Raw genomic sequence first — 22,914 nt, forward strand, 5'->3', positions numbered from 1 at the left:
GTCCAAAGTACTGAAAGACTCGCTCCAGCTCACCTTTTCCCATCCCCAGGTTTCACAAATACACTTTAGTCTCTATGGAGGACACAGGTACGTAACAACCAATCACACACTTAATCTGCTGCTTTATCATTATTGACATATGCAAATAAAGTTATTACACAAATGTTATTTAAATGTTTTCTGATTCTGGTCTGTATAACCAAACTCCATTCAAAATTCTGATGATTTAAGGCCTCTTACCTTCACTTATGAGACATGAAATTAAGATTCAAGAAGGTCATAAAGTAATTAGAACATTTTATAAGATAAAACTACAGAACACATTAAGTTTATTATGTAAAGATGCCAAATATATAAAAATGACAAATGGATGTAAATTAAAGTCTGAGCTGCTGTCAGTTCATGATGTTTTCCTCTGACGTGTCTCATTAACGGCTAACTGACGTCACTGACGTCACTGACGTCACACTTCCTTTAAAGTAAACATTTGGACACCTTCAGACGACAGACTGAGGTAACAACAACCCTGACAACATCACGACCCCTCTGACGGGATAATGACTGAGCTCGCTTCTCTCCATGCTGACAGCAGTTAGTGTCGGAGATGCGGTACCGCCTCGTGAGAAACCCAGCCGGCTGCACCTCCTCCGGTTCCGTGTCGGGACGTCCTCCCCGCGGCTACCAACAGTCCGCTTACTGTGCAGGTTAGCTTAGCTTAGCTTAGCTTAGCTTAGCTGCTAACCGGGCGACTGTAACTCCAGCGGAAGTAACAACAAACCACTTCCGGACGGAATTTCAAAGTTAAATCAGCTCCCGCAGTTTTATTTAATTGATTCAATCTGGGGCTAAAAACTTTTGCTTAATTGATTTTAAATCCGGTTTTGCTGTAAAACCCTTTGATTTATATTCTCCGCGTTATTTTTGTATGCATTTTGTAGTAATTCATAAAGTGAAGTCAGTTTTATTAAGTTCTGTTGGGTTCTGTTCACCTGCAGGGGGCAGCAGCAGCTCACAGGAACAGCTGACCGGAAGCGGAACCTTTATTTGAGCCTCGCGTTTCCTCCGGAGGGTTTTAAAGCCCGTGCTGGAGCGAGTAGTCAGGCTGCAGTGTTTGTGCTGTATTGATTATTATTTTCATATTAATCCGTGTGGACCATGATGCAGTGCGGCTGGCCTCTGTTAGGTCCGCTGCAATGGATCCGTTACGTCAACAAACAGGTGATGGTGAAGGCGGGAAACGACGAGGAGCACCGCGGCTGGCTGCTCACCGTGGACCCGGTGTCCGCCAGGTGACTGACGAGACGCGCGCGCGCACTCACACACGCGCCTGCGCACTCCCTTTCTCTTTTGTTTCTCAAAAGTTTCTTTCGAAATTGATTTGAGAGTTGATGACGTAGAAAACACGTAACTGATGAACCAAAGAGATTAACAACGTCACAGCACCAGCACGCACTGCCGGTGTGTGTGTGTGTGTGTGTGTGTGTGTGTGTGTGTGTGTGTGTGTGTGCGCGCGCGGTGATCTGTTCTGACCCAGTCTGTCTCTTGTAGTATGGTCCTGGTGGCCTTCGGGGAGGAGGGCAGAGCATCGGTGCAGGTGGTGATGGGTCACGCTGTGGAGGAGGTGCAAGTTCTGCAGGAGGCAGATGAGGAGACCACCAGGCGTCTCCAGACCTCCTTCCTCCCTGCAAGGACCTGTGGGCTGGACCAAGAGGAGCTGAAGAGGAGGAGGGCCGGCGTCCAGAGGTGGTTGGAGAAGAACCGGGTCCCGGTGGAGGAGGAGGGGGACCAGCTGAGGGTGGCGGGGGTCCTGACCCTTGCAGCCCCATATGGACCTGAAAACTGCTGCAGCTCCAACCAGATCATCCTGGACCGCATCCAGAAACTGATCCAGAATCTGGTCCAGAGTCCACACCATCCAGACTGATCCAGAACTCCCTGCAGGACTGAAAACTTTATTTAAAACCCATTGGACAGTGAAACCAGTCAATCTGCTTTCGGCCCTGTCTCCAGACCAATCAGAGTGCAGCAGCTGTCAGTGGAGATCCAGACAGGAAGCTGATTCAGGACTCAGCTGGACTCAAACCTGTGACACTTTGGTTCCATGTTGTGTGTCAGGACATTTGATTTAGTTGTGATAACTTCCTGTTTGTGAGTATTAACAAATAAAAGTTTCATCAGCTGACTGATGTTTGTTTTATTTACATTTTAATATTTGATGTAAAATCATTTCATCAGTTTTTTGACCTGCAGAAATCATTTTTGGTCAAACTGCAGAATATAAATATTATTTTCAGGCTGATCTGATGACATCAAACGCTTCACACTCAGTTTCCATGGCAACAGGTAAACCTGTTAATCCAGTTTCATAAAGGCGGTCTGCTCAGAGTCCTGGACCCATTCAGAAAACTGGATCAGGTTCAAAATGGCGTCTCATAACAGCTACTCACTGGGAGAAAACACAGGGTGCGTCCCAGTTGGAGGACAGGAGACGAGGAAACCGCTGGAGGAGACAAGGAAACCACGTGAGGAGAGAGGAGACAAGGAAACCGCTGGAGGAGAGAGGAGACGAGGAAACCACGTGAGGAGAGAGGAGACGAGGAAACCGCTGGAGGAGAGAGGAGACGAGGAAACCGCTGGAGGAGAGAGGAGACGAGGAAACCACGTGAGGAGAGAGGAGACGAGGAAACCACGTGAGGAGAGAGGAGACAAGGAGGCCGCTAGAGGAGACGAGGAGGCCGCTGGAGGAGAGAGGAGACGAGGAAACCGCTGGAGGAGAGAGGAGACGAGGAAACCACGTGAGGAGAGAGGAGACGAGGAAACCGCTGGAGGAGAGAGGAGACGAGGAAACCGCTGGAGGAGAGAGGAGACGAGGAAACCACGTGAGGAGAGAGGAGACGAGGAAACCACGTGAGGAGAGAGGAGACAAGGAGGCCGCTAGAGGAGACGAGGAGGCCGCTGGAGGAGAGAGGAGACGAGGAAACCGCTGGAGGAGAGAGGAGACGAGGAAACCGCTGGAGGAGAGAGGAGACGAGGAAACCGCTGGAGGAGAGAGGAGACGAGGAAACCACGTGAGGAGAGAGACGACGAGGAGGCCGCTAGAGGAGACGAGGAGGCCGCTGGAGGAGACAAGGAAACCACGTGAGGAGAGAGGAGACGAGGAAACCACGTGAGGAGAGAGGAGACGAGGAAACCACGTGAGGAGAGAGACGACGAGGAGGCCGCTAGAGGAGACGAGGAGGCCGCTGGAGGAGACAAGGAAACCACGTGAGGAGAGAGGAGACGAGGAGGCCGCTGGAGGAGAGAGGAGACGAGGAAACCGCTGGAGGAGAGAGGAGACGAGGAAACCACGTGAGGAGAGAGGAGACGAGGAAACCACGTGAGGAGAGAGACGACGAGGAAACCACGTGAGGAGAGAGACGACGAGGAGGCCGCTGGAGGACACAAGGAAACCACGTGAGGAGAGAGGAGACGAGGAAACCGCTGGAGGAGAGAGGAGACGAGGAAACCGCTGGAGGAGAGAGGAGACGAGGAAACCACGTGAGGAGAGAGACGACAAGGAGGCCGCTGGAGGAGAGAGGAGACGAGGAGGCCGCTGGAGGAGAGAGGAGACGAGGAGGCCGCTGGAGGAGAGAGGAGACGAGGAGGCCGCTGGAGGAGAGAGGAGACGAGGAGGCCGCTGGAGGAGAGAGGAGACGAGGAGGCCGCTGGAGGAGAGAGGAGACGAGGAGGCCGCTGGAGGAGAGAGGAGACGAGGAGGCCGCTGGAGGAGAGAGGAGACGAGGAGGCCGCTGGAGGAGAGAGGAGACGAGGAGGCCGCTGGAGGAGAGAGGAGACGAGGAGGCCGCTGGAGGAGAGAGGAGAAATTTGTTTAAAGAGAAATGAGACTTTCTGAAGCAACGTCCATTTCTGATCACAGCTGGATCAGCTGTCAGTCGGCTTTAATAGCTGTAGAGATGTCAGATGAATTTATGCCAAAAATGTCATTATATTTTTTTAATTATAACACAGAACCAAAACTTGTGTAGACATTTAAATGATCAATAAAGGTAAAGAGTGTATAAAGGTAAATAAAGAGTGTATAAAGGTAAATAAAGAGTGTATAAAGGTAAATAAAGAGTGTATAAAGGTAAATAAAGAGTGTATAAAGGTAAATAAAGAGTGTATAAAGGTAAATAAAGACAGTGTATAAAGGTAAATAAAGACAATGTATAAAGGTAAATGAAGACAGTGTATAAAGGTAAAGAGTGTATAAAGGTAAATAAAGAGTGTATAAAGGTAAAGAGTGTATAAAGGTAAATAAAGACTGTATAAAGGTAAATAAAGAGTGTATAAAGGTAAATAAAGACAGTGTATAAAGGTAAAAAGTGTATAAAGGTAAATAAAGACAGTGTATAAAGGTAAATGAAGACAGTGTATAAAGGTAAAGAGTGTATAAAGGTAAATAAAGACAGTGTATAAAGGTAAATGAAGACAGTGTATAAAGGTAAAGAGTGTATAAAGGTAAATAAAGAGTGTATAAAGGTAAAGAGTGTATAAAGGTAAATAAAGACAGTGCAGCACAGGTCTCTGTTGTCCAGCCAGCTCAGTGGTACAAACATGTTTATTCCCTTGTTTGAAAGAAGGCAATCATCACTTACATCTTCATTAACAATCAGACACAAACAACATCAGGTCACTAGAACCAGTAAAGTACCTCTTTGGTTCTGGTCCGGTACCTGAAGGCCTCAAACACAGAGTCCACTTCAGTCTGTGGGGCACTACATTACCCACAATCCTCTCTGATGGAGACACCACAAGGTCTGATTCGCTCACACAGAGAAATGACACACAAATGTTCTCCAAAGTTCTGCGGCTGAGTTTTTCAGAATAAGGGCACATGATCTTAACTTTACTTTGTCTCAGTCCAGATCAGACCAGAACGTCCTGATTGGTCGATCAGATGTTTTGTTTTTTGTCTTTGAATCCATCGTTTGTTTTGTTTGTTCTGATCCAATCAGCTGTAGTGTTAGCTCATCTAGCCCCGCCTCCTCCACAAGCTGCCCCTCCCCTTCTGGAAGTCCAGGCTGTCACAGTGCGGGGGGTGTGTCCAGCAGGGGGGCGTGGCCCAAAGACTCCCTCTTGTAGGTCTTGGGGGGAAGTTTGGGGACGCCGTGTCGGGGCGGCACAGGCGGGCCGTCCAGGGGGAGGAGGGGCAGAGGTGGGGAGGGGAGGGGCATTTTCCTGGAGGTGGGGGTGGGGCTGGGGGTAACAGTGGTGGGGGGCGGAATGGGGGGTGAGGAGGAGGAGGCAGTGGAGGCAGAGATGATGTTGGGGGCGGAGGGGGTGGAGGAGGGGAAGAAGGCCTGAGGCAGCAGGTCACAGCGCGGGCGGCCCTGAGGGGGGGGGAGGAGGTGCAGGGGGGAGCTGAGAGGCTCCCGAGGAGGCAGGGAGGGAGGGCTGTCGGGGGGAGACGACGACGACAGCGACGAGGAGTAACGAGGGGGGAGGAGCTTACAGGTGGGCTGACGAGGGGGGACGGCAGGGGGGCTGTCCAACTTCGACATCATCTGAGAGGGGGAGGGAGGGGAGAGAGGGGGTGAGACACGATGTGGGAGGAACCACGCAGCTGATCGTATTGATCACATTATAGTTCTCATTAGAACGGTGAACCTTCTCCTGTTCTCTGTAAACACACATACTGCATAATAATACCACATTATACTGTGTTATATTATACTACATTATACTGTGTTATATTATATTATACTACATTATAGTACATTATACTACATTATACTGTGTTATATTATATTATACTACATTATACTGTGTTATATTATATAATACTACATTATAGTACATTATACTACATTATACTGTGTTATATTATACTACATTATTTTACATTATACTACATTATACTATGTTATACTACATTATAATAAGTTATACAATGTTATACTACATTATACTGTGTCATATTACATTATACTACATTACGCTACATAATACTACATTACACTACGTTATACTGCGTTATACTACATTATACTGCGTTAACTGCATTATACTACATTTTTACTCATATTTTTTATTATTATTTTTTATTAATAACAATACACTGCCCACACTGTTTATATTTGCACATATTATGTATATACGATTCTATTTCTATTCCTGCTCTAGCCTTTCTTCTTACCTTTTTATTATATTGTTTATTTTTTACTATTATTGTTTATACTACGCACAAATTTCCCTGTTTGCAGGACTAATAAAGGAGTTCTGATTCTGATTTTACTGTATTATACTGCATTATACTACATTTCACTGTATTATTCTACGTTATACTACATTTCACTGTATTATTCTGGGTTATACTGCATTATACCACATTTTACTATATTATACTGTGTCATACTGCACTAGACTACATTTCAACACAAACTCAACACTTCCTGTATCCCTTCATTTCCAAAAAATGCTTTTATTGTGACATTTTTAATACTTTAAAAAGCTGCTACCATCTTCTGGCCCTTCTATGTTACTGCAGAATACAGTTTGAGATTAGGCAATAACAGTTGACATGATCAATAAGTATTGATAATGACAGGATGAATTTACTGATCTCTCTGTTACCTTGGAGGGAGATGACTCAGCAGGAGCTGACTCTGGACGTCTGCGAGGAGGAACAGGAGGAGGAACCGGAACCTCCTCAGAAACACGACTGAAACTCACCATAGAGGAGACCGAGGACGACCCTGAGAGCAGAGAGGACAGACGTTAGACACACAGACAAACAGACACAGAGACACACAGACAGACACAGAGACACACGGACACAGAGACACACACAGACAGACACAGAGACACACGGACACAGAGACACACATAGACACACGGACACAGAGACACACAGACAGACACAGAGACACACGGACACAGAGACACACATAGACACACGGACACAGAGACACACACAGACAGACACAGAGACACACATAGACACACGGACACAGAGACACACACAGACAGACACAGAGACACACACAGACAGACAGACACACAGACAGACAGACAGACACAGAGACACACATAGACACACGGACACAGAGACACACACAGACAGACACAGAGACACACGGACACAGAGACACACATAGACACACGGACACAGAGACACACACAGACAGACACAGAGACACACATAGACACACGGACACAGAGACACACACAGACAGACACAGAGACACACACAGACAGACAGACACACAGACAGACAGACAGACACAGAGACACACATAGACACACGGACACAGAGACACACACAGACAGACACAGAGACACACGGACACAGAGACACACATAGACACACGGACACAGAGACACACACAGACAGACACAGAGACACACATAGACAGACACAGAGACACACATAGACACACGGACACAGAGACACACACAGACAGACACAGAGACACACACAGACACACACACACACAGACAGACAGACAGACACAGAGAGAGACACACGCACACACACAGACAGACACAGAGACACACGGACACAGAGACACACACAGACAGACACAGAGACACACACAGACAGACACAGAGACACACATAGACACACGGACACAGAGACACACACAGACAGACACAGAGACACACACAGACACACACACACACAGACAGACAGACAGACACAGAGAGAGACACACGCACACACACAGACACACAAACACTGTTCAGAACATAAACATTATAACATAGTGACCTGTCAGCTGATGGTTTCCATGGAGACAGACTGTTACTATAGAAACAGCTATTGAACAAGTGATTGTGGCTCAGACAGGTGAGATACAGATGAACTGATGAGGTCACAGTTTGTCATTAATCAATCAGATCAGTGATCATCTGCTGTGTGATGCCGGTGATTATGACACAGGTGAGTCAGTGAACGGGTGAGTCAGTGAACAGGTGAGTCAGTGAACAGGTGAGTCAGTGAACGGTTGAGTCAGTGAACGGTTGAGTCAGTGAACGGTTGAGTCAGTGAACAGGTGAGTCAGTGAACAGGTGAGTCAGTGAACAGGTGAGTCAGTGAACGGGTGAGTCAGTGAACAGGTGAGTCAGTGAACAGGTGAGTCAGTGAACGGTTGAGTCAGTGAACGGTTGAGTCAGTGAACGGTTGAGTCAGTGAACAGGTGAGTCAGTGAACAGGTGAGTCAGTGAACGGTTGAGTCAGTGAACAGGTGAGTCAGTGAACAGGTGAGTCAGTGAACGGGTGAGTCAGTGAACAGGTGAGTCAGTGAACGGTTGAGTCAGTGAACGGTTGAGTCAGTGAACAGGTGAGTCAGTGAACAGTGAACAGGTGAGTCAGTGAACGGGTGAGTCAGTGAACGGGTGAGTCAGTGAACAGGTGAGTCAGTAAACGGGTGAGTCAGTGAACAGGTGAGTCAGTTAACAGGTGAGTCAGTGAACAGGTGAGTCAGTAAACGGGTGAGTCAGTGAACGGGTGAGTCAGTGAACGGGTGAGTCAGTGAACAGGTGAGTCAGTGAACAGGTGAGTCAGTGAACGGGTGAGTCAGTAAACGGGTGAGTCAGTGAACAGGTGAGTCAGTGAACAGGTGAGTGTGATGTCAGTTATGACAGATGTACCGAGAGTCAGGAGGGTCAATACTAACGTGGACCATGAGGCAAAGAGACCACAGAGAAGATACTGTCGCAGGCTGAGGAGTAAAGAGGAGAAAACACTGTGAGGAGGACCAGGAGGTGGAGGAGGGAGAGGAAGAGGAGGAGGAGAGAGGAAGGGGAGGAGAGAGAGAGAGGGAGGAGGAGGAGAGAGAGGAGGAGGAGCAGCTGTTCACAGTCTTTTACCTAAGCTAATTGTCTTTGTGTGTGTGTGTGTGTGTGTGTGTGTGGTTTCAGCAGGTCCAGATGTTGTGTAGAGAAATGGAGGTTAGTGTGAGTGTTAGTGTCTCTCTCTCCGTCTCTCTCTCACACACACACACACACACTTTCTGCAGATAATTTATTACACTTAAACTTTGACTCGTCTCAAAATGTTCTGAAAATTAATTCAGTGTGACACCTGTGATTGGTAGGACAGTGTGTCAGTGGGCGGGGTTAGTGTCAGCTGGTGGGGTTAGTGTCAGTGGGCGGGGACAGAGTCAGTGGGCGGGGACAGAGTCAGCTGGCGGGGTTAGTGTCAGTGGGCGGGGACAGAGTCAGCTGGCGGGGTTAGTGTCAGTGGGCGGGGTTAGTGTCAGCTGGTGGGGACAGAGTCAGCTGGCGGGTTAGTGTCAGCTGGTGGGGACAGAGTCAGTTGGCGGGGTTAATTTCAGTGGGCGGGGACAGAGTCAGCTGGCGGGGACAGAGTCAGCTGGCGGGGACAGAGTCAGTTGGCGGGGTTAATGTCAGTGGGCGGGGACAGAGTCAGCTGGCGGGGTTAGTGTCAGTGGGCGGGGTTAGTGTCAGCTGGTGGGGACAGAGTCAGCTGGCGGGTTAGTGTCAGCTGGTGGGGACAGAGTCAGCTGGCGGGTTAGTGTCAGTTGGCGGGGTTAATGTCAGTGGGCGGGGACAGAGTCAGCTGGTGGGGACAGAGTCAGCTGGTGGGGACAGAGTCAGCTGGCGGGTTAGTGTCAGTTGGCGGGGTTAATGTCAGTGGGCGGGGACAGAGTCAGCTGGCGGGTTAGTGTCAGTTGGCGGGGTTAATGTCAGTGGGCGGGGACAGAGTCAGCTGGCGGGGACAGAGTCAGCTGGCGGGGACAGAGTCAGTTGGCGGGGTTAATGTCAGTGGGCGGGGACAGAGTCAGCTGGCGGGGTTAATGTCAGTGGGCGGGGACAGAGTCAGCTGGCGGGGTTAGTGTCAGTGGGCGGGGTTAGTGTCAGCTGGTGGGGACAGAGTCAGCTGGCGGGTTAGTGTCAGCTGGTGGGGACAGAGTCAGCTGGTGGGGACAGAGTCAGCTGGCGGGGTTAGTGTCAGTTGGCGGGGACAGAGTCAGCTGGTGGGGACAGAGTCAGATGGCGGGGACAGAGTCAGCTGGCGGGGTTAGTGTCAGTTGGTGGGGACAGAGTCAGCTGGCGGGTTAGTGTCAGCTGGTGGGGTTAGTGTCAGTTGGCGGGGACAGAGTCAGTTGGCGGGGACAGAGTCAGCTGGCGGGGACAGAGTCAGCTGGCGGGGACAGAGTCAGCTGGCGGGGTTAGTGTCAGCTGGCGGGGACAGTGTCAGCTGGCGGGGACAGTGTCAGCTGGCGGGGACAGAGTCAGCTGGCGGGGACAGAGTCAGCTGGCGGGGACAGAGTCAGCTGGCGGGTCTTACTGGAGTGGAAGGGGCTGCTGGGACCCTGCGGCGAGTCGAACACGCTGCCTACGTCTGTGGAGCTGGAGGCAGCGGAAGCAGGGGGCGGAGTCAGTGGGGTGCGGGGTGAGTTGGGGGCGGATGCGGCCCCACCGTCGGCCTCACTGTCAGGGATGCGGCTGTAACTAATCTTCCTGGGCTCGTTCTGCAGCGGTGTTGGATGTCGCATAGTGCCGGGCCTTGCAGAGGTCGGACGGATCCCCGGAGACTTCAAAGTACAGTTGTACTTCTTCACCTGGATGGAGGAGGAGGAGGGGGAGGGGGAGGAGGAGGAGGGGGAGGGGGAGGAGGAGGAGAGGTGGAGAAGGAGGGGGAGGGGGAGGGGGAGGAGGGGTCGTCCACAGATTCAAACATTCAGGATGTTAGTCGCTGCAGCTGAACTGTTTTAATCAAAGTTCTTCTTCAAGGGTTTTACCCAGAATGCAATGCAGCTGAAAATATATCAACTTTTCAGAAAGGTGCTTGTGTCGTCACTGTAGCTCTTTTTCAGACAACCAATCATTCATTGGATGGGGTGGGACTCGTCACCCATCACCCTGGTAACCAAGAAAACATAGGAGAGGCTTGCGTCTCAGTTGTTGCCATGGTGATTAAATTTTCCCACCTCTTGACACCCAACTGTCACCCAACAGTCGCTCACTACTGACAACCAACGTTTCCTGCTGCTGCACCTTCACATTAAAAGCATTTAAGTGTTGAAACGCAAGTTGACTTTTAATTAGAAGTAGGCTATCCACAGGAAATGCAACGTGTTCAGTGAGCACTGCTGTCAGACAACATTCAGGCTGTGATGCAACAGGAAGCAGCTGATAGATCAACAGCTGCCACTTCTCTGTGAGGTAACCAACCCCTCATCCCTCATTAAGGTCCGAACAGAGTTTGTGGGAGCAGATTGGTCAGACACAAGATGTTGCTGCCGAGTGTTGAGTTGTTATCTCCCTGTGAGTGTTAGCTTGTTATTAGCTGTGGCCGGCCCTCTGTTAGCGTTAGCATACTGTTGGCTGTCAATCAAAACCAACGTGAAGTGTTTTTTTTTCTTCCCAGCACTCCTCAGCTTGCTGCCAGAACTGTTCTGTGTACACGGGCCTTGAAGTGGCTCCATGTTCAGCTTCAGAGAGGAGGCACACAGTGATGTGAGCTTCAATAAAACTCCATCTTCTTCATTTCAAACTTTCTTCTTCAGAACACAACTGACAGCTGTTTGAACAGTTTGAGCTCCACAGAGTCTAAAACAACTTAAAGAGGCCGAGCTGACAAATGTGTTTGAGGTTTGTTTGAACCCACGTGGTTCTGCTTACACTGAAAATACAGAAACAGGCCATTTGTGCCAAAAGCAACAAAATGACCTTAAAATAATTATTCTAACGAGACTTTTCTGACAGCTCGACCATCAAGGCTTGATCAGGTTTAGCCAATCAGACAGTTCAGCTGGAAGTCTGTGAACTCGACAGCTGACATCTGATCATCTCATGAAGAAGCTGTTTATCTCAGAACAACAAGCTTATTCAACTGTTCACTTCCACCTTAAATCACATTCATCTAACCAGGAGTTCACTCTGTTGTTTCCACAGAGGAATCATTCAGTAACTACGATTTCAGATGTTGATCAGCGGTTTTAAACTGTGATGACGGTTCACTGAAGAACTCTTCATACAAGTGAAACTGTTTAATTAAAGTCTTGTTGAAGCAAAACAACTAAATTCATCATCATACCAGAAGCAGTCAAAAAGTCTTTCATCAGTTCATAAAGTCACTTCTCAGTGTGTTTGTGTTACCATGGCAACACTTACGAATCGAGGCAACGATCGGGCGTGACGAGGTTCGATCTCCAGAGATTTGTTGAAAAGATGGTCGGCGAAGTCTTTCTCGGACATGTCCTCCATCGGGTTCAGGTTCTCGAAGAACTTCTGCTCCAGAAACACAGAGAACACGTCACACCTCTGACACCACACACACACACACACATACACACACACACCTGTCAACAGGAAGTGACCTCATGGCCACACTGACCCTGATGTCATTCTCCACCCTTAGACAGTACGGTTGGTTCTGGTACTGCTGGATCTCTCCTGTGATTTCTGCCACTTTCCTCCTCTTGCTGAAGTTGATCAGGTCTTTGCCGTGTCGCCGCAGGAAGTCAGGGTTACCCTCCTCCGTCTTCAGGATGTTGGTCAGGTAGATTCCTGACAGACACACAGACACACTGATTAACCTTTGACCCTTCATGTTTAACCCTTTACAAACCGTCAGTGTGTCGGAGCGTACCAAAGAAGGGCACACAGGGGGGGTTGATGGAGCGCAGTTTAGCTAAATACTTCTTGTAGTGATCTTCACTCAGCTCGTGAGCTTCCTCCAGGATTTTTCTCTGACGACTCGGAATTTGCTGAAAACAGAAAACAAAATTAAATCAATTCAAATTATTTTTATGGAGTTTGACAACGTTTTCTGTTTGCTGAAAACGTTTTAGTCAATTATTAAAAGACTGGAAAAAAATGTGATCGATGATTTGGATCTGAAACTACAGTGATGAGTCTCTGCACTTTGTTCTAACTGAAAGTGTTTTATAACTGAGTTACCTGCTGCAGGTGTATTTCTAGTACTGATGAAAACAAAAGGTGTGTGCACTGTGAAGCCAGTGTATGGTGGAGCGAGCAGCAGATTCAAACGATAAGGTTCGTGTTTTCTAGAGCTGTGGAAATGTCTTGATTATAAGACTCTGCATCGATGCAGACGTCGTGAAATTGCTCCAATGCTTTGAACTGTGGGCGGACATTAGGCTAACGTTACGTATGTAGGAGGGATGTCAGAGAGTATTTTTTTAAACGGACATCTCGGGGCACATGTCAGATTTTATAAACTTGCTATGAAGCACGAACTGGACGAGACTTCTGCCTCACAACAATCATTAATCACGTCAGACATTTTCACCTGAAGCTAACGTCTGCAGCCACAAATAATAACTACAGCAGCCCAGCTGATCAGCCGAGATCTGTGGAGGTGCTGTCAACTCTGCAGTCCAACTCTGAGAGAGGTGTGTGCAGCAGAGTCAACATGTTTTATCTTAAAGCTGCCATGTGAAAACTATATTATTGTAGATCACATCAAACGTGTCAGACACGGCAGATGGATCAGTGTTTTGTTTTTGTAAAGTTTATGTATTGAAAAGATGCAGCTTTTATTTTGTAGCCTGCTGTAGTCTGATTGTTGGAAGGACTTCCTGAATAAAAGGGGAATTTAAATGATGAAAAGTAGCCGTGCGCAGTGATATAGATCATGAGGATGTCGTACGCTGAGATGCATCCAGATGAGTTTTGCATTTGAATCGTTGACAGCTGAATCTTAATGGAGTCAAATCGTGAGGCCAGTGAAGATTCACACCTCCAGTGTTCTCAGTCTCCTCGTCCAGAACTGAGTTTGTAACTGACCTGACCGGCTGACTTCTCTATGAGGAGCTGACTGGCTGTTGAAACAGGTGACTGCATTACCTTCTAAAACCAGCAAGTTTGTGACATCGACGGCTGGTCAACATGTCAATTCATCAGACAACCTGTGTGTGTCTGTGTGTGTGTTACATGTTGTGTCAGTTTCAGATCAGCTGATCTCTCAGAAGCAGACGTCATCAGTGTCGTTGTGGTTACCTCGAATGTGTGGTCCAATCTGTAGACCGGAGACGAGTTCATGGCGCTGACGACCTCCAGAACTCCATTAAAGTTGTTGAGCTCCTGAAACACCTGCAGGATCTCGATGATCCGTGACACCACAGCGACTCGTTCCTCCAGGTTCTCTGTTTCTACGATACACCTGCACGTACACACACACACACACACACACACACACACACACACACAGTGTGATGTCAGTGTGATGTCAGCATGATGTCAGATCAGCATGATGTCAGAGTGAGGTCTTACTTTTCGAACCACAGGGTGAGGTTGGTGGTGTGTCGGATCATCCTCAGCAGGTTGGGGGAGTGAATCTCTTTGTCCTCTTTGGTCCAGACGCTGCCGACCAGCTCTGACGGCTGCACCGCCCTGCAGGAGACACACAGGTGTGAGACAGGTGTGATACAGGTGTGTGACTGGGCAGAACAGGTGCGAGACAGGTGTGACCTCCTTTTACCTGTAGAAGTCAGACTCGAGCAGGGTGAGCTGGCGGCCAATCTCGATGGGGTGCAGCATCATCAGGTCGAACTGTTCAGTGTTTCCTGGTTTACAGATGTGCCACTCGATTGGAGGAGGAGAGTTCTGGAAGGTGATGCTGTGACTGGGCACGCTCACCTGAACCTGCTTCTTCCTCTGGATGATCTTTGTGATGGACTCCACCCACTTCCTCATCGCCTTACCTGCAGCATGTGACATCATTAATTAGCTGATCCGCAGTCAGATCTGAGTGATTTCTGATGCAGGATCGATCAAACATACAGCACATTTGGACGATTCTTCACTGATACAAACATCTGCTGCAGAATTATAGGCGCTGGACAAGAGACCAGATGTTATCAGCACAGGTGTTCTGACAGGTGTGTACCTCTGACGGAGGCGATAAACTCCTCCAGTCGTCTCAGCAGTTGAGCGTCTCTCTCAAAGTCGTAGAAGTGATGCTCCACCCAGTGACGACACACGTTCAGCACTCTGCAGGAGGAGGAGTTATCACAGGTCACATGATCAACGACGTCTGAAGGTTGACATCATTGTTACATCACACTGACGTCATCAGTCACATCGGCTCTTCTCTGTTTGTAAACTGCAATGATGTAAAATAAAACTTTCTGTTCTGTTCCAAAAAAAACCTGCAAATTAACATCAAAATGAAACTGACAGGTGATAAAAACATGGAGGACATTTTGAATTGGACTTCAGCTGCAGACCTAAAGCTGAGGGTCAGCGGTGTGAGGCCTGTTAGAGGGCAGAGCATGTACTCATACAACTGGAGTTACATCCAGGTAACTAACTGACTGAGTAACTTCTTCTTCTTGAGAGATCACAGTGTTTGCATCTTGTCCTGTTATATATATATATATATATATATGTATACATATATACATATATACATATAAATAATGTACATGTATGTGTGTATATGTGTGTGTACAAGTATGTGTGTGTATATGTGTGTGTGTGTGTACATGAATGTTTGTATCTGAATGGACTTCCTGATAAAATAAAGTTGATATAATAATAATAATAATAATAATAACAATAACAATAATAATAATGTTTCCAGACTGCTGCAGGTCATGTGACTCATCTGAACCTGGTTCAGTGTGTGTGAGCCTCCAGCAGGGGGCAGCAGTCTCTACCTGAGCTGGACCGGCTGAACAAACTCTTTGCGGAAGCGTTTGAGTTCGGCACTGAGTGGCTGCTCTCCTCCCTCCATCTGGTCCGCCTCGCTTGGCCTTGGCTCCGGGATCTCAAACCTGAACCAAATCATAGACCTGAGATCAGTTTCAGAGCTGCTCACAGCCTCGTTAACGAGGGAAATTACAGCAGAGTCAACGGTTCTGCTTTAATTATCCTCCTGACACCATGTTTAAGAAGTTTTATAGATCTTCAGATAAATTAAATGTTCATGTTTTGTCTTTTACATTTTACTTTTACACATCTGTCATACGGAGGAGTCAACATGGAGACATAAAAATCTATTTTAAACTATTAAAAAACTTCATCGTCACAGCTCGGTTAGACCTTCAAAAGAAAACCTCCTCATCAGAGTGTCAAACAGATCTCAAGGTTAAAGGTTTGATCCTCCAATAGGAAGCATTCTGTGTATCCTGCAGCAATAAACTGTGTTCATTCATGTAAGAGACATTTGAAGTACGTCCAACATCAGACTGTATTAAATCCATCAGATGTTCAGTCAAACAACAGTTATTGAATAGAGGCAACAAAGTTTATTTCTGCTGAGCTCCATATATTCAGCTATACAGTTTGATAAATGTTGGTGACGATGGCAATAACAAGTCAAGAATTTATTCTTGTCTCACATACAACTTTAAATATATTAATATATCTTATATCTTATCTGTCTCCAGGGTGATCAATCAACATCAGTGATCTGAACAGAGATCAAAAGAGAGGCAAAGCCCCGCCCCCCCTGATGGACCACCATGGGACCTTATTCAGAAAAAAATACATCCAATCGTAACAAAGAGAGACAAATACTGTCCCTGTGCATGGAGACCACAGCGTCTCTACATGGAGGACACAGCGTCTGTACATGGAGACCACAGCGTGGACAAAACGTCTCTACATGGAGGACAAAGCGCCTCTACATGGAGGACACAGTGTCTCTACATGGAAGACACAGCCTCTGTACATGGAGGACGCAGCCTCTGTACATGGAGGACGCAGCCTCTCTACATGTAAGACGCAGCCTCTCTACATGTAAGACACAGCCTCTCTACATGGAGACCACAGCCTCAATCGTGACGTAAGGGTAAGGGCGGGAACATCTGGTGACGCAACCAGGAAATACTCCGAAGGCTAGACCGTCCCATTTAACAGCGGTGGACGCGGCTTTCGAAGGTACCTTTGAAGGACTCACCTTCGGAGGCCGCGAAGGCCACGGCCTTCGAAGGATGCAGCCCCTGAATTGGAACACAGTTACAGCCTCTGTACATGGAGACCACAGCCTCTGTACATGGAGACCACAGCCTCTGTACATGGAGACCACAGCCTCTGTACATGGAGACCACAGCCTCTGTACATGGAGACCACAGCCTCTGTACATGGAGGACACAGGCTGTGTCTCAATTCAGGGGCTGCATCCTTCGAAGGACGGCCTATGAAGGCGAGTCCTTCGGAGGTACCTTCAAAAGCTGCATCCACCATTGTTAAATGGGACGGTCTAGCCTCAGGAGCATTTCCTTGTTGCATCACCAGATATTCCCGCCCCTTACGTCACGATTTCTGCCGCCCATGCCCGTGAAAGTGACGATCTACACCACTTGATGTCGCCATTTTCCTTCTTTCTTTCTTCTGTTTCGGGTGTGCAAAGGATCTTGGGATATGGGAGGCCGCGAAGGATAGTAGCGGTGCGTCCTCCAAAAAGAGGGAAAAGAAGGCTGCATTTATGGGCTGCATTTGGAGGAGCCTTTGAATTGGGATGGCCTTCACGCGGCGTTGTGACGTAATTGGCCTTCAAATGCACCCTTCGAAGGATGCAGCCCCTAACTTGGGACACAGCCACAGCCTCTCTACATGGAGACCACAGCCTCTGTACATGGAGGACGCAGCCTCTCTCCATGGAGGACACAGCCTCTCTACATGGAGGACGCAGCCTCTCTACATGGAGACCACAGCCTCTCTACATGGAAGATGCAGTCCTCTACATGGAGGACGCAGCCTCTCTACATGGAAGATGCAGTCCTCTACATGGAGGACGCAGCCTCTCTACATGGAGACCACAGCGTCTCTACATGGAGGACGCAGCCTCTCTACATGGAGACCACAGCGTCTCTACATGGAGGACGCAGCCTCTCTACATGGAGACCACAGCGTCTCTACATGGAGGACGCAGCCTCTCTACATGGAGACCACAGCGTCTCTACATGGAGGACGCAGCCTCTCTACATGGAGACCACAGCCTCTCTACATGGAGACCACAGCGTCTCTACATGGAGGACGCAGCCTCTCTACATGGAGACCACAGCGTCTCTACATGGAGGACGCAGCCTCTCTACATGGAGACCACAGCGTCTCTACATGGAGACCACAGCCTCTCTACATGGAGGCCACAGCGTCTCTACATGGAGGACGCAGCCTCTCTACATGGAGACCACAGCCTCTCTACATGGAGACCACAGCGTCTCTACATGGAGGACGCAGCCTCTCTACATGGAAGATGCAGTCCTCTACATGGAGGACGCAGCCTCTCTACATGGAGACCACAGCGTCTCTACATGGAAGACGCAGCCTCTCTACATGGAGACCACAGCGTCTCTACATGGAAGACGAAAGCCTCTCTACATGGAAGACACAGCCTCTCTACATGGAAGACACAGCCTCTCTACATGTAAGACACAGCCTCTCTACATGGAGACCACAGCGTCTGTACACGGAGACCACAGCCTCTCTACACGGAGGACTCATGGATTCATGACACAAATCAAACAGGACAGAAAAATGTGTTTGTCTCTCTCCGTTCAATACTGTACAGTTTTTTTCTGTGTCCAGTGGGAACAATGATTTGCTGATAAATGATCAAGTAACAGCTGATTGACGGAAGTGCAAAAACTGAACATGATTTTCAATAATAATAATAATAATAATAATAATAATAATAATAATAATAATAATAATAATAATAAAAATGGGTGTAAACACAGTTAGTTATTGATGGGACAGAAGGATTCACAGATTGATTGACAGACAGCAATAAGTGATGATAAGTTTGATACTCGTAATGTCGATGAGGATTTTAAAAGGATCTGATCACAAACCAAACTTCATGTTTTCTTCGTATAAACAGTCTCAGGCCTCCTAAGACCGGAGATACAAATGCATGCTGGGTAAAACAGATGTCTCTCACAGGCCTCCAGCTGACAGTGATGTCACTTCCTGCGGTGTTTTAATGTTGATGTTGGTTTGTGCGAGTTCTGGGGAGGTTACACTATACAATTATAGAAACTTTGATTTGTTGTTTAGAAGTTGACTGATTTGATTTTGAATTTATTTTTAGACCGATGAAATATTATGACTGGAGGCAAAAAGTCTAAATCATTTAATAATCTTCTATCTTCTATGAGTGGCGTTAACCATGGTGACTGTGGATGTGTGAAACGTTCTGATTGGTCCCTGTTGTGTAGACAGGTGGGCTCACCTCTCCATGAGCAGGTCGAGCAGCTCCTGAGGTTTACAGAAAGATCTGTAGGTGGTCAGAAAAGTTCGCACAAAGTTTGGATCTGAAGGAGGAAACAGAGACAGGAAGCAGACTGAAGATCAATAATCAATAATCACAGTTAAAACAGAAAGAAGACTCCAGAACAGCAAGAACAATCGATTCTTAGAAAGGAACCAAAGCAGCAGCAGATTGATCACAGAACCATTATAGATATCATACACAGTCAGCTGTGTTCACTTTGATTATCAATCCATCAATTCATTAATTAATCAGTCCATCGATCCATGCCTCTATGAATCCATTAATTCAAAAATCAATGAATTAATCAATTCATGGATTAATAGGTTCACAGAAAATGATTCTCAACTTGTTTATAATCAATTTCTTAGTTAAATTATTGAGTGAAAAAACACACAAAAACATTTATTCTTCAGAACTGTGTGTGTGTGTGTGTGTGTGTGTGTGTGTGTGTGTGTGTGTGTGTGTGTATCTTCAGTCACAGTGATGAACACTGTGATCTGATTGGTCAATGATGTCATGTGACTGAAAACAGAGAAAGGAAAGAGGAGGCGTGGCCTCACAAACAATGGGACAGGAAACAGTCCTGAAATAGATGCCCCGCCCCCTACTGCAACACAGATGCATCATGGGAGTCAACAACAGAGTGTGTGTTGGTGTTGGGGGTCTAGACAGGAAACACCTTTATCCTCACACACACACACACACGCACGCACGCACGCACGCACGCACGTCCTAACTCTACACACATGCGTGCACGCTTTTCTCACTACGCACGCGTGTCCTCACTCTACGCACACGCGTGCGTCCTCACTCTACGCACACGCGTGCGTCCTCACTCTACCATTTCTCCCATGTGACCCCCCTCCTCCGTGACCTCCACTGGCTTCCTGTCGTGGCCCGCATCAGATTCAAGACCATGGTGCTGGCCTTCAAGGCCGTCAACCGAACTGCACCCATCTACCTCCAAACACTGGTCAGACCACACGCCCCAGCGCGAGCACTTCGCTTACCTGCGTACATGTGGAAGGTGAGCCTCTCAATCAGTTTCAGGACGGTCCCTGCTTTGATGATGGGGATTCCGGACTTGGACTGGACGTTCTCCTCGAACACAACGTTCTCCTCAGAGTCCGCTTCAGCGAATCTGTACACCTCTGCTGCTGGCAGCCTCATCTGCTCCTCCTTCTCCTCCTGCAGCATGGCTGTGTCCAACATGCGCTCCAGCGTGCTGCGATATTGCAGCGAGATCAGCGCCGCCATCCAGCCATTCTTCTCCTCAGCGGACTTGGCGGCGAACACCACGCTGTTCCCGTCCTTCAGGATGATCTCGAAGGCGTGCCGGTACTCGCCCTCCTTATCGTCCTTGTCGTTGATCTGGACTTTGCGCATGAAAAACTTTTCTTTCAGCCGGTACTCTGCAGTGGAGCCGGCACCAGGCAGCCGCGGCGGGCCGTGGTTGGACTTACAGCAGATCATCAGGCCGTCAAACAGGAAGATGTGGCGCTCGTGTTTGGCGCCCACACGGGTCAGCGTGCCCTCCATGATGAACTCGTTGCAGCACTGGCCGATGTCCTTTCCCTCCCAGCCGTCGATGTTCTTCTGGATCTCGTTCATCTTCTTGATGGCGAGGTGCTTCCCCTTCATCTGATGGCTGTAGAAACGACACGCCGACTCGCTGCACACCACAGAAGAAGAGAGAGAGCACAGGAGGAGAAGAAGACAGAGTTAATAAAGAACCTGCAGTCTGAGGTCGGGAAGGAAAAACCCATCAGATCTGCAATCGATTCAAGACCAAAGAGTTAGTGGCACGACCGGAACGGCCCGTTAATTTAAAGGAACAGTTCACTTGTTCTGACTGACTGACTGACTGATGACTGACTGACTGACTGTCTCACTGACTGACTGACTGACTGATGACTCACTGACTGACTGACTGTCTCACTGACTGACTGATGACTGACTGACTGACTGACTCACTGACTGATGACTCACTGACTGACTGACTCACTGACTGACTGATGACTCACTGACTGACTGAAGACTCACTGACTGACTGATGACTCACTGACTGAAGACTCACTGACTGAAGACTCACTGACTGACTGATGACTCACTGACTGACTGACTGAAGACTCACTAACTGACTGATGACTCACTGACTGATGACTCACTGACTGACTGACTGAAGACTCACTGAATGACTGAAGACTGACTGACTGACTGACTGACTGATGACTCACTGACTGACTGAATGACTAACGACTCACTGACTGACTCACTGACTGATGACTGACTGACTGACTGATGACTGACTGACTGACTGATGACTCACTGACTGAATGAATGACTAACGACTCACTGACTGACTCACTGACTGATGACTGACTGACTGACTGATGACTGACTGACTGACTGATGACTCACTGACTGAATGAATGACGACTCACTGACTGACTGACTGAATGACTGATGACTGACTGAATGACTGATGACTCACTGACTGACTGAATGACTGATGACTGACTGAAGACTCACTGACTGACTGATGACTCACTGACTGATTGACTGACGACTCACTGACTGACTGACTGACTGATGACTCACTGACTGACTGAATGACTGATGACTGACTGAAGACTCACTGAATGACTGAATGACTGATGACTCACTGACTGACTCACTGACTGACTGAATGACTGATGACTGACTGAAGACTCACTGAATGACTCAATGACTGATGACTCACTGACTGACTGAATGACTGATGACTGACGACTGACTGACTGACTGACTGATGACTCACTGACTGACTGAAGACTCACTGACTGACTGACTGACTGAATGACTAACGACTCACTGACTGACTCACTGACTGATGACTGACTGACTGACTGATGACTCACTGACTGAATGAATGACGACTCACTGACTGACTGACTGATGACTGACTGACTGACTGATGACTCACTGACTGACTGAATGACTGATGACTGACTGAAGACTCACTGAATGACTGAATGACTGATGACTCACTGACTGACTGACTGATGACTCACTGACTGACTGAATGACTGATGACTGACTGAAGACTCACTGAATGACTGAATGACTGAAGACTCACTCACTGACTGATGACTCACTGACTGACTGACTGAAGACTCACTAACTGACTGATGACTCACTGACTGACTGACTGAAGACTCACTGAATGACTGAAGACTCACTGAATGACTGAAGACTGACTGACTGACTGACTGACTGATGACTCACTGACTGACTGATGACTCACTGACTGAATGAATGACTGATGACTGACTGAAGACTCACTGAATGACTGAATGACTGATGACTCACTGACTGATTGACTGACGACTCACTGACTGACTGACTGACTGATGACTCACTGACTGACTGAATGACTGATGACTGACTGAAGACTCACTGAATGACTGAATGACTGATGACTCACGGACTGACTGACTGATGACTGACTGAAGACTCACTGAATGACTGAATGACTGATGACTCACTGACTGACTGAATGACTGATGACTGACTGAAGACTCACTGAATGACTGACTGACTGAAGACTCACTGACTGACTGACTGACTGATGACTCACTGACTGACTGAATGACTGATGACTGACTGAAGACTCACTGAATGACTGAATGACTGATGACTCACTGACTGACTGACTGATGACTCACTGACTG

General features: G+C 47.9%; 2 protein-coding genes across 6 annotated transcripts in view; one reads left to right on the forward strand and one right to left on the reverse strand.

The window, feature by feature from the left end:
- Positions 1 to 509: 509 nt before the first annotated feature.
- Positions 510 to 2,182, forward strand: gemin6 (gem (nuclear organelle) associated protein 6). 2 transcript variants are annotated; one of them, XM_073467352.1, is made up of 3 exons: positions 510 to 704; positions 996 to 1,289; positions 1,549 to 2,182. In XM_073467352.1, exons 2-3 carry the CDS (start codon positions 1,156 to 1,158, stop codon positions 1,922 to 1,924), a joined length of 510 nt encoding a protein of 169 aa, XP_073323453.1. In that variant the 5' UTR covers positions 510 to 704; positions 996 to 1,155; the 3' UTR covers positions 1,925 to 2,182. The 2 variants fall into 2 exon arrangements, with proteins under 2 accessions (XP_073323453.1, XP_073323454.1); XM_073467353.1 differs by having other exon boundaries at positions 510 to 1,289.
- A 2,381-nt stretch (positions 2,183 to 4,563) lies between these two features.
- LOC141010704 (son of sevenless homolog 1-like) overlaps positions 4,564 to 22,914 on the reverse strand; it is a 36,264-nt gene continuing 17,913 nt past the window's right edge. For all 4 annotated transcript variants that reach the window (XM_073484057.1, XM_073483895.1, XM_073483975.1 and 1 more), the window contains 13 exons: positions 20,212 to 20,873; positions 19,160 to 19,241; positions 15,639 to 15,755; positions 14,867 to 14,970; positions 14,459 to 14,681; positions 14,251 to 14,370; positions 13,978 to 14,140; positions 12,605 to 12,722; positions 12,350 to 12,522; positions 12,127 to 12,243; positions 10,298 to 10,571; positions 6,616 to 6,737; positions 4,564 to 5,546 (listed from right to left, as the gene is read on the reverse strand). In XM_073484057.1, coding sequence (XP_073340158.1) covers positions 5,067 to 5,546; positions 6,616 to 6,737; positions 10,298 to 10,571; positions 12,127 to 12,243; positions 12,350 to 12,522; positions 12,605 to 12,722; positions 13,978 to 14,140; positions 14,251 to 14,370; positions 14,459 to 14,681; positions 14,867 to 14,970; positions 15,639 to 15,755; positions 19,160 to 19,241; positions 20,212 to 20,873 — 2,755 coding nt within the window. In that variant the 3' untranslated portion in view covers positions 4,564 to 5,066. The remainder of the gene's footprint in view (positions 5,547 to 6,615; positions 6,738 to 10,297; positions 10,572 to 12,126; positions 12,244 to 12,349; positions 12,523 to 12,604; positions 12,723 to 13,977; positions 14,141 to 14,250; positions 14,371 to 14,458; positions 14,682 to 14,866; positions 14,971 to 15,638; positions 15,756 to 19,159; positions 19,242 to 20,211; positions 20,874 to 22,914) is intronic.

The sequence above is a fragment of the Pagrus major genome, chromosome 1 (assembly GCF_040436345.1).
Source record: "Pagrus major chromosome 1, Pma_NU_1.0".
NCBI classification, from domain to species: Eukaryota; Metazoa; Chordata; class Actinopteri; order Spariformes; family Sparidae; genus Pagrus; species Pagrus major.

What these genes read in the sequence shown, in the direction of transcription:
- gemin6 (XM_073467353.1), top strand. Translation starts at nt 1,156, where the DNA reads ATGATGCAGTGCGGCTGGCCTCTGTTAGGTCCGCTGCAATGGATCCGT. An exon ending in GTGGACCCGGTGTCCGCCAG is followed by an intron (nt 1,290 to 1,548) that starts GTGACTGACGAG and finishes TGTCTCTTGTAG; the next exon opens with TATGGTCCTGGTGGCCTTCG.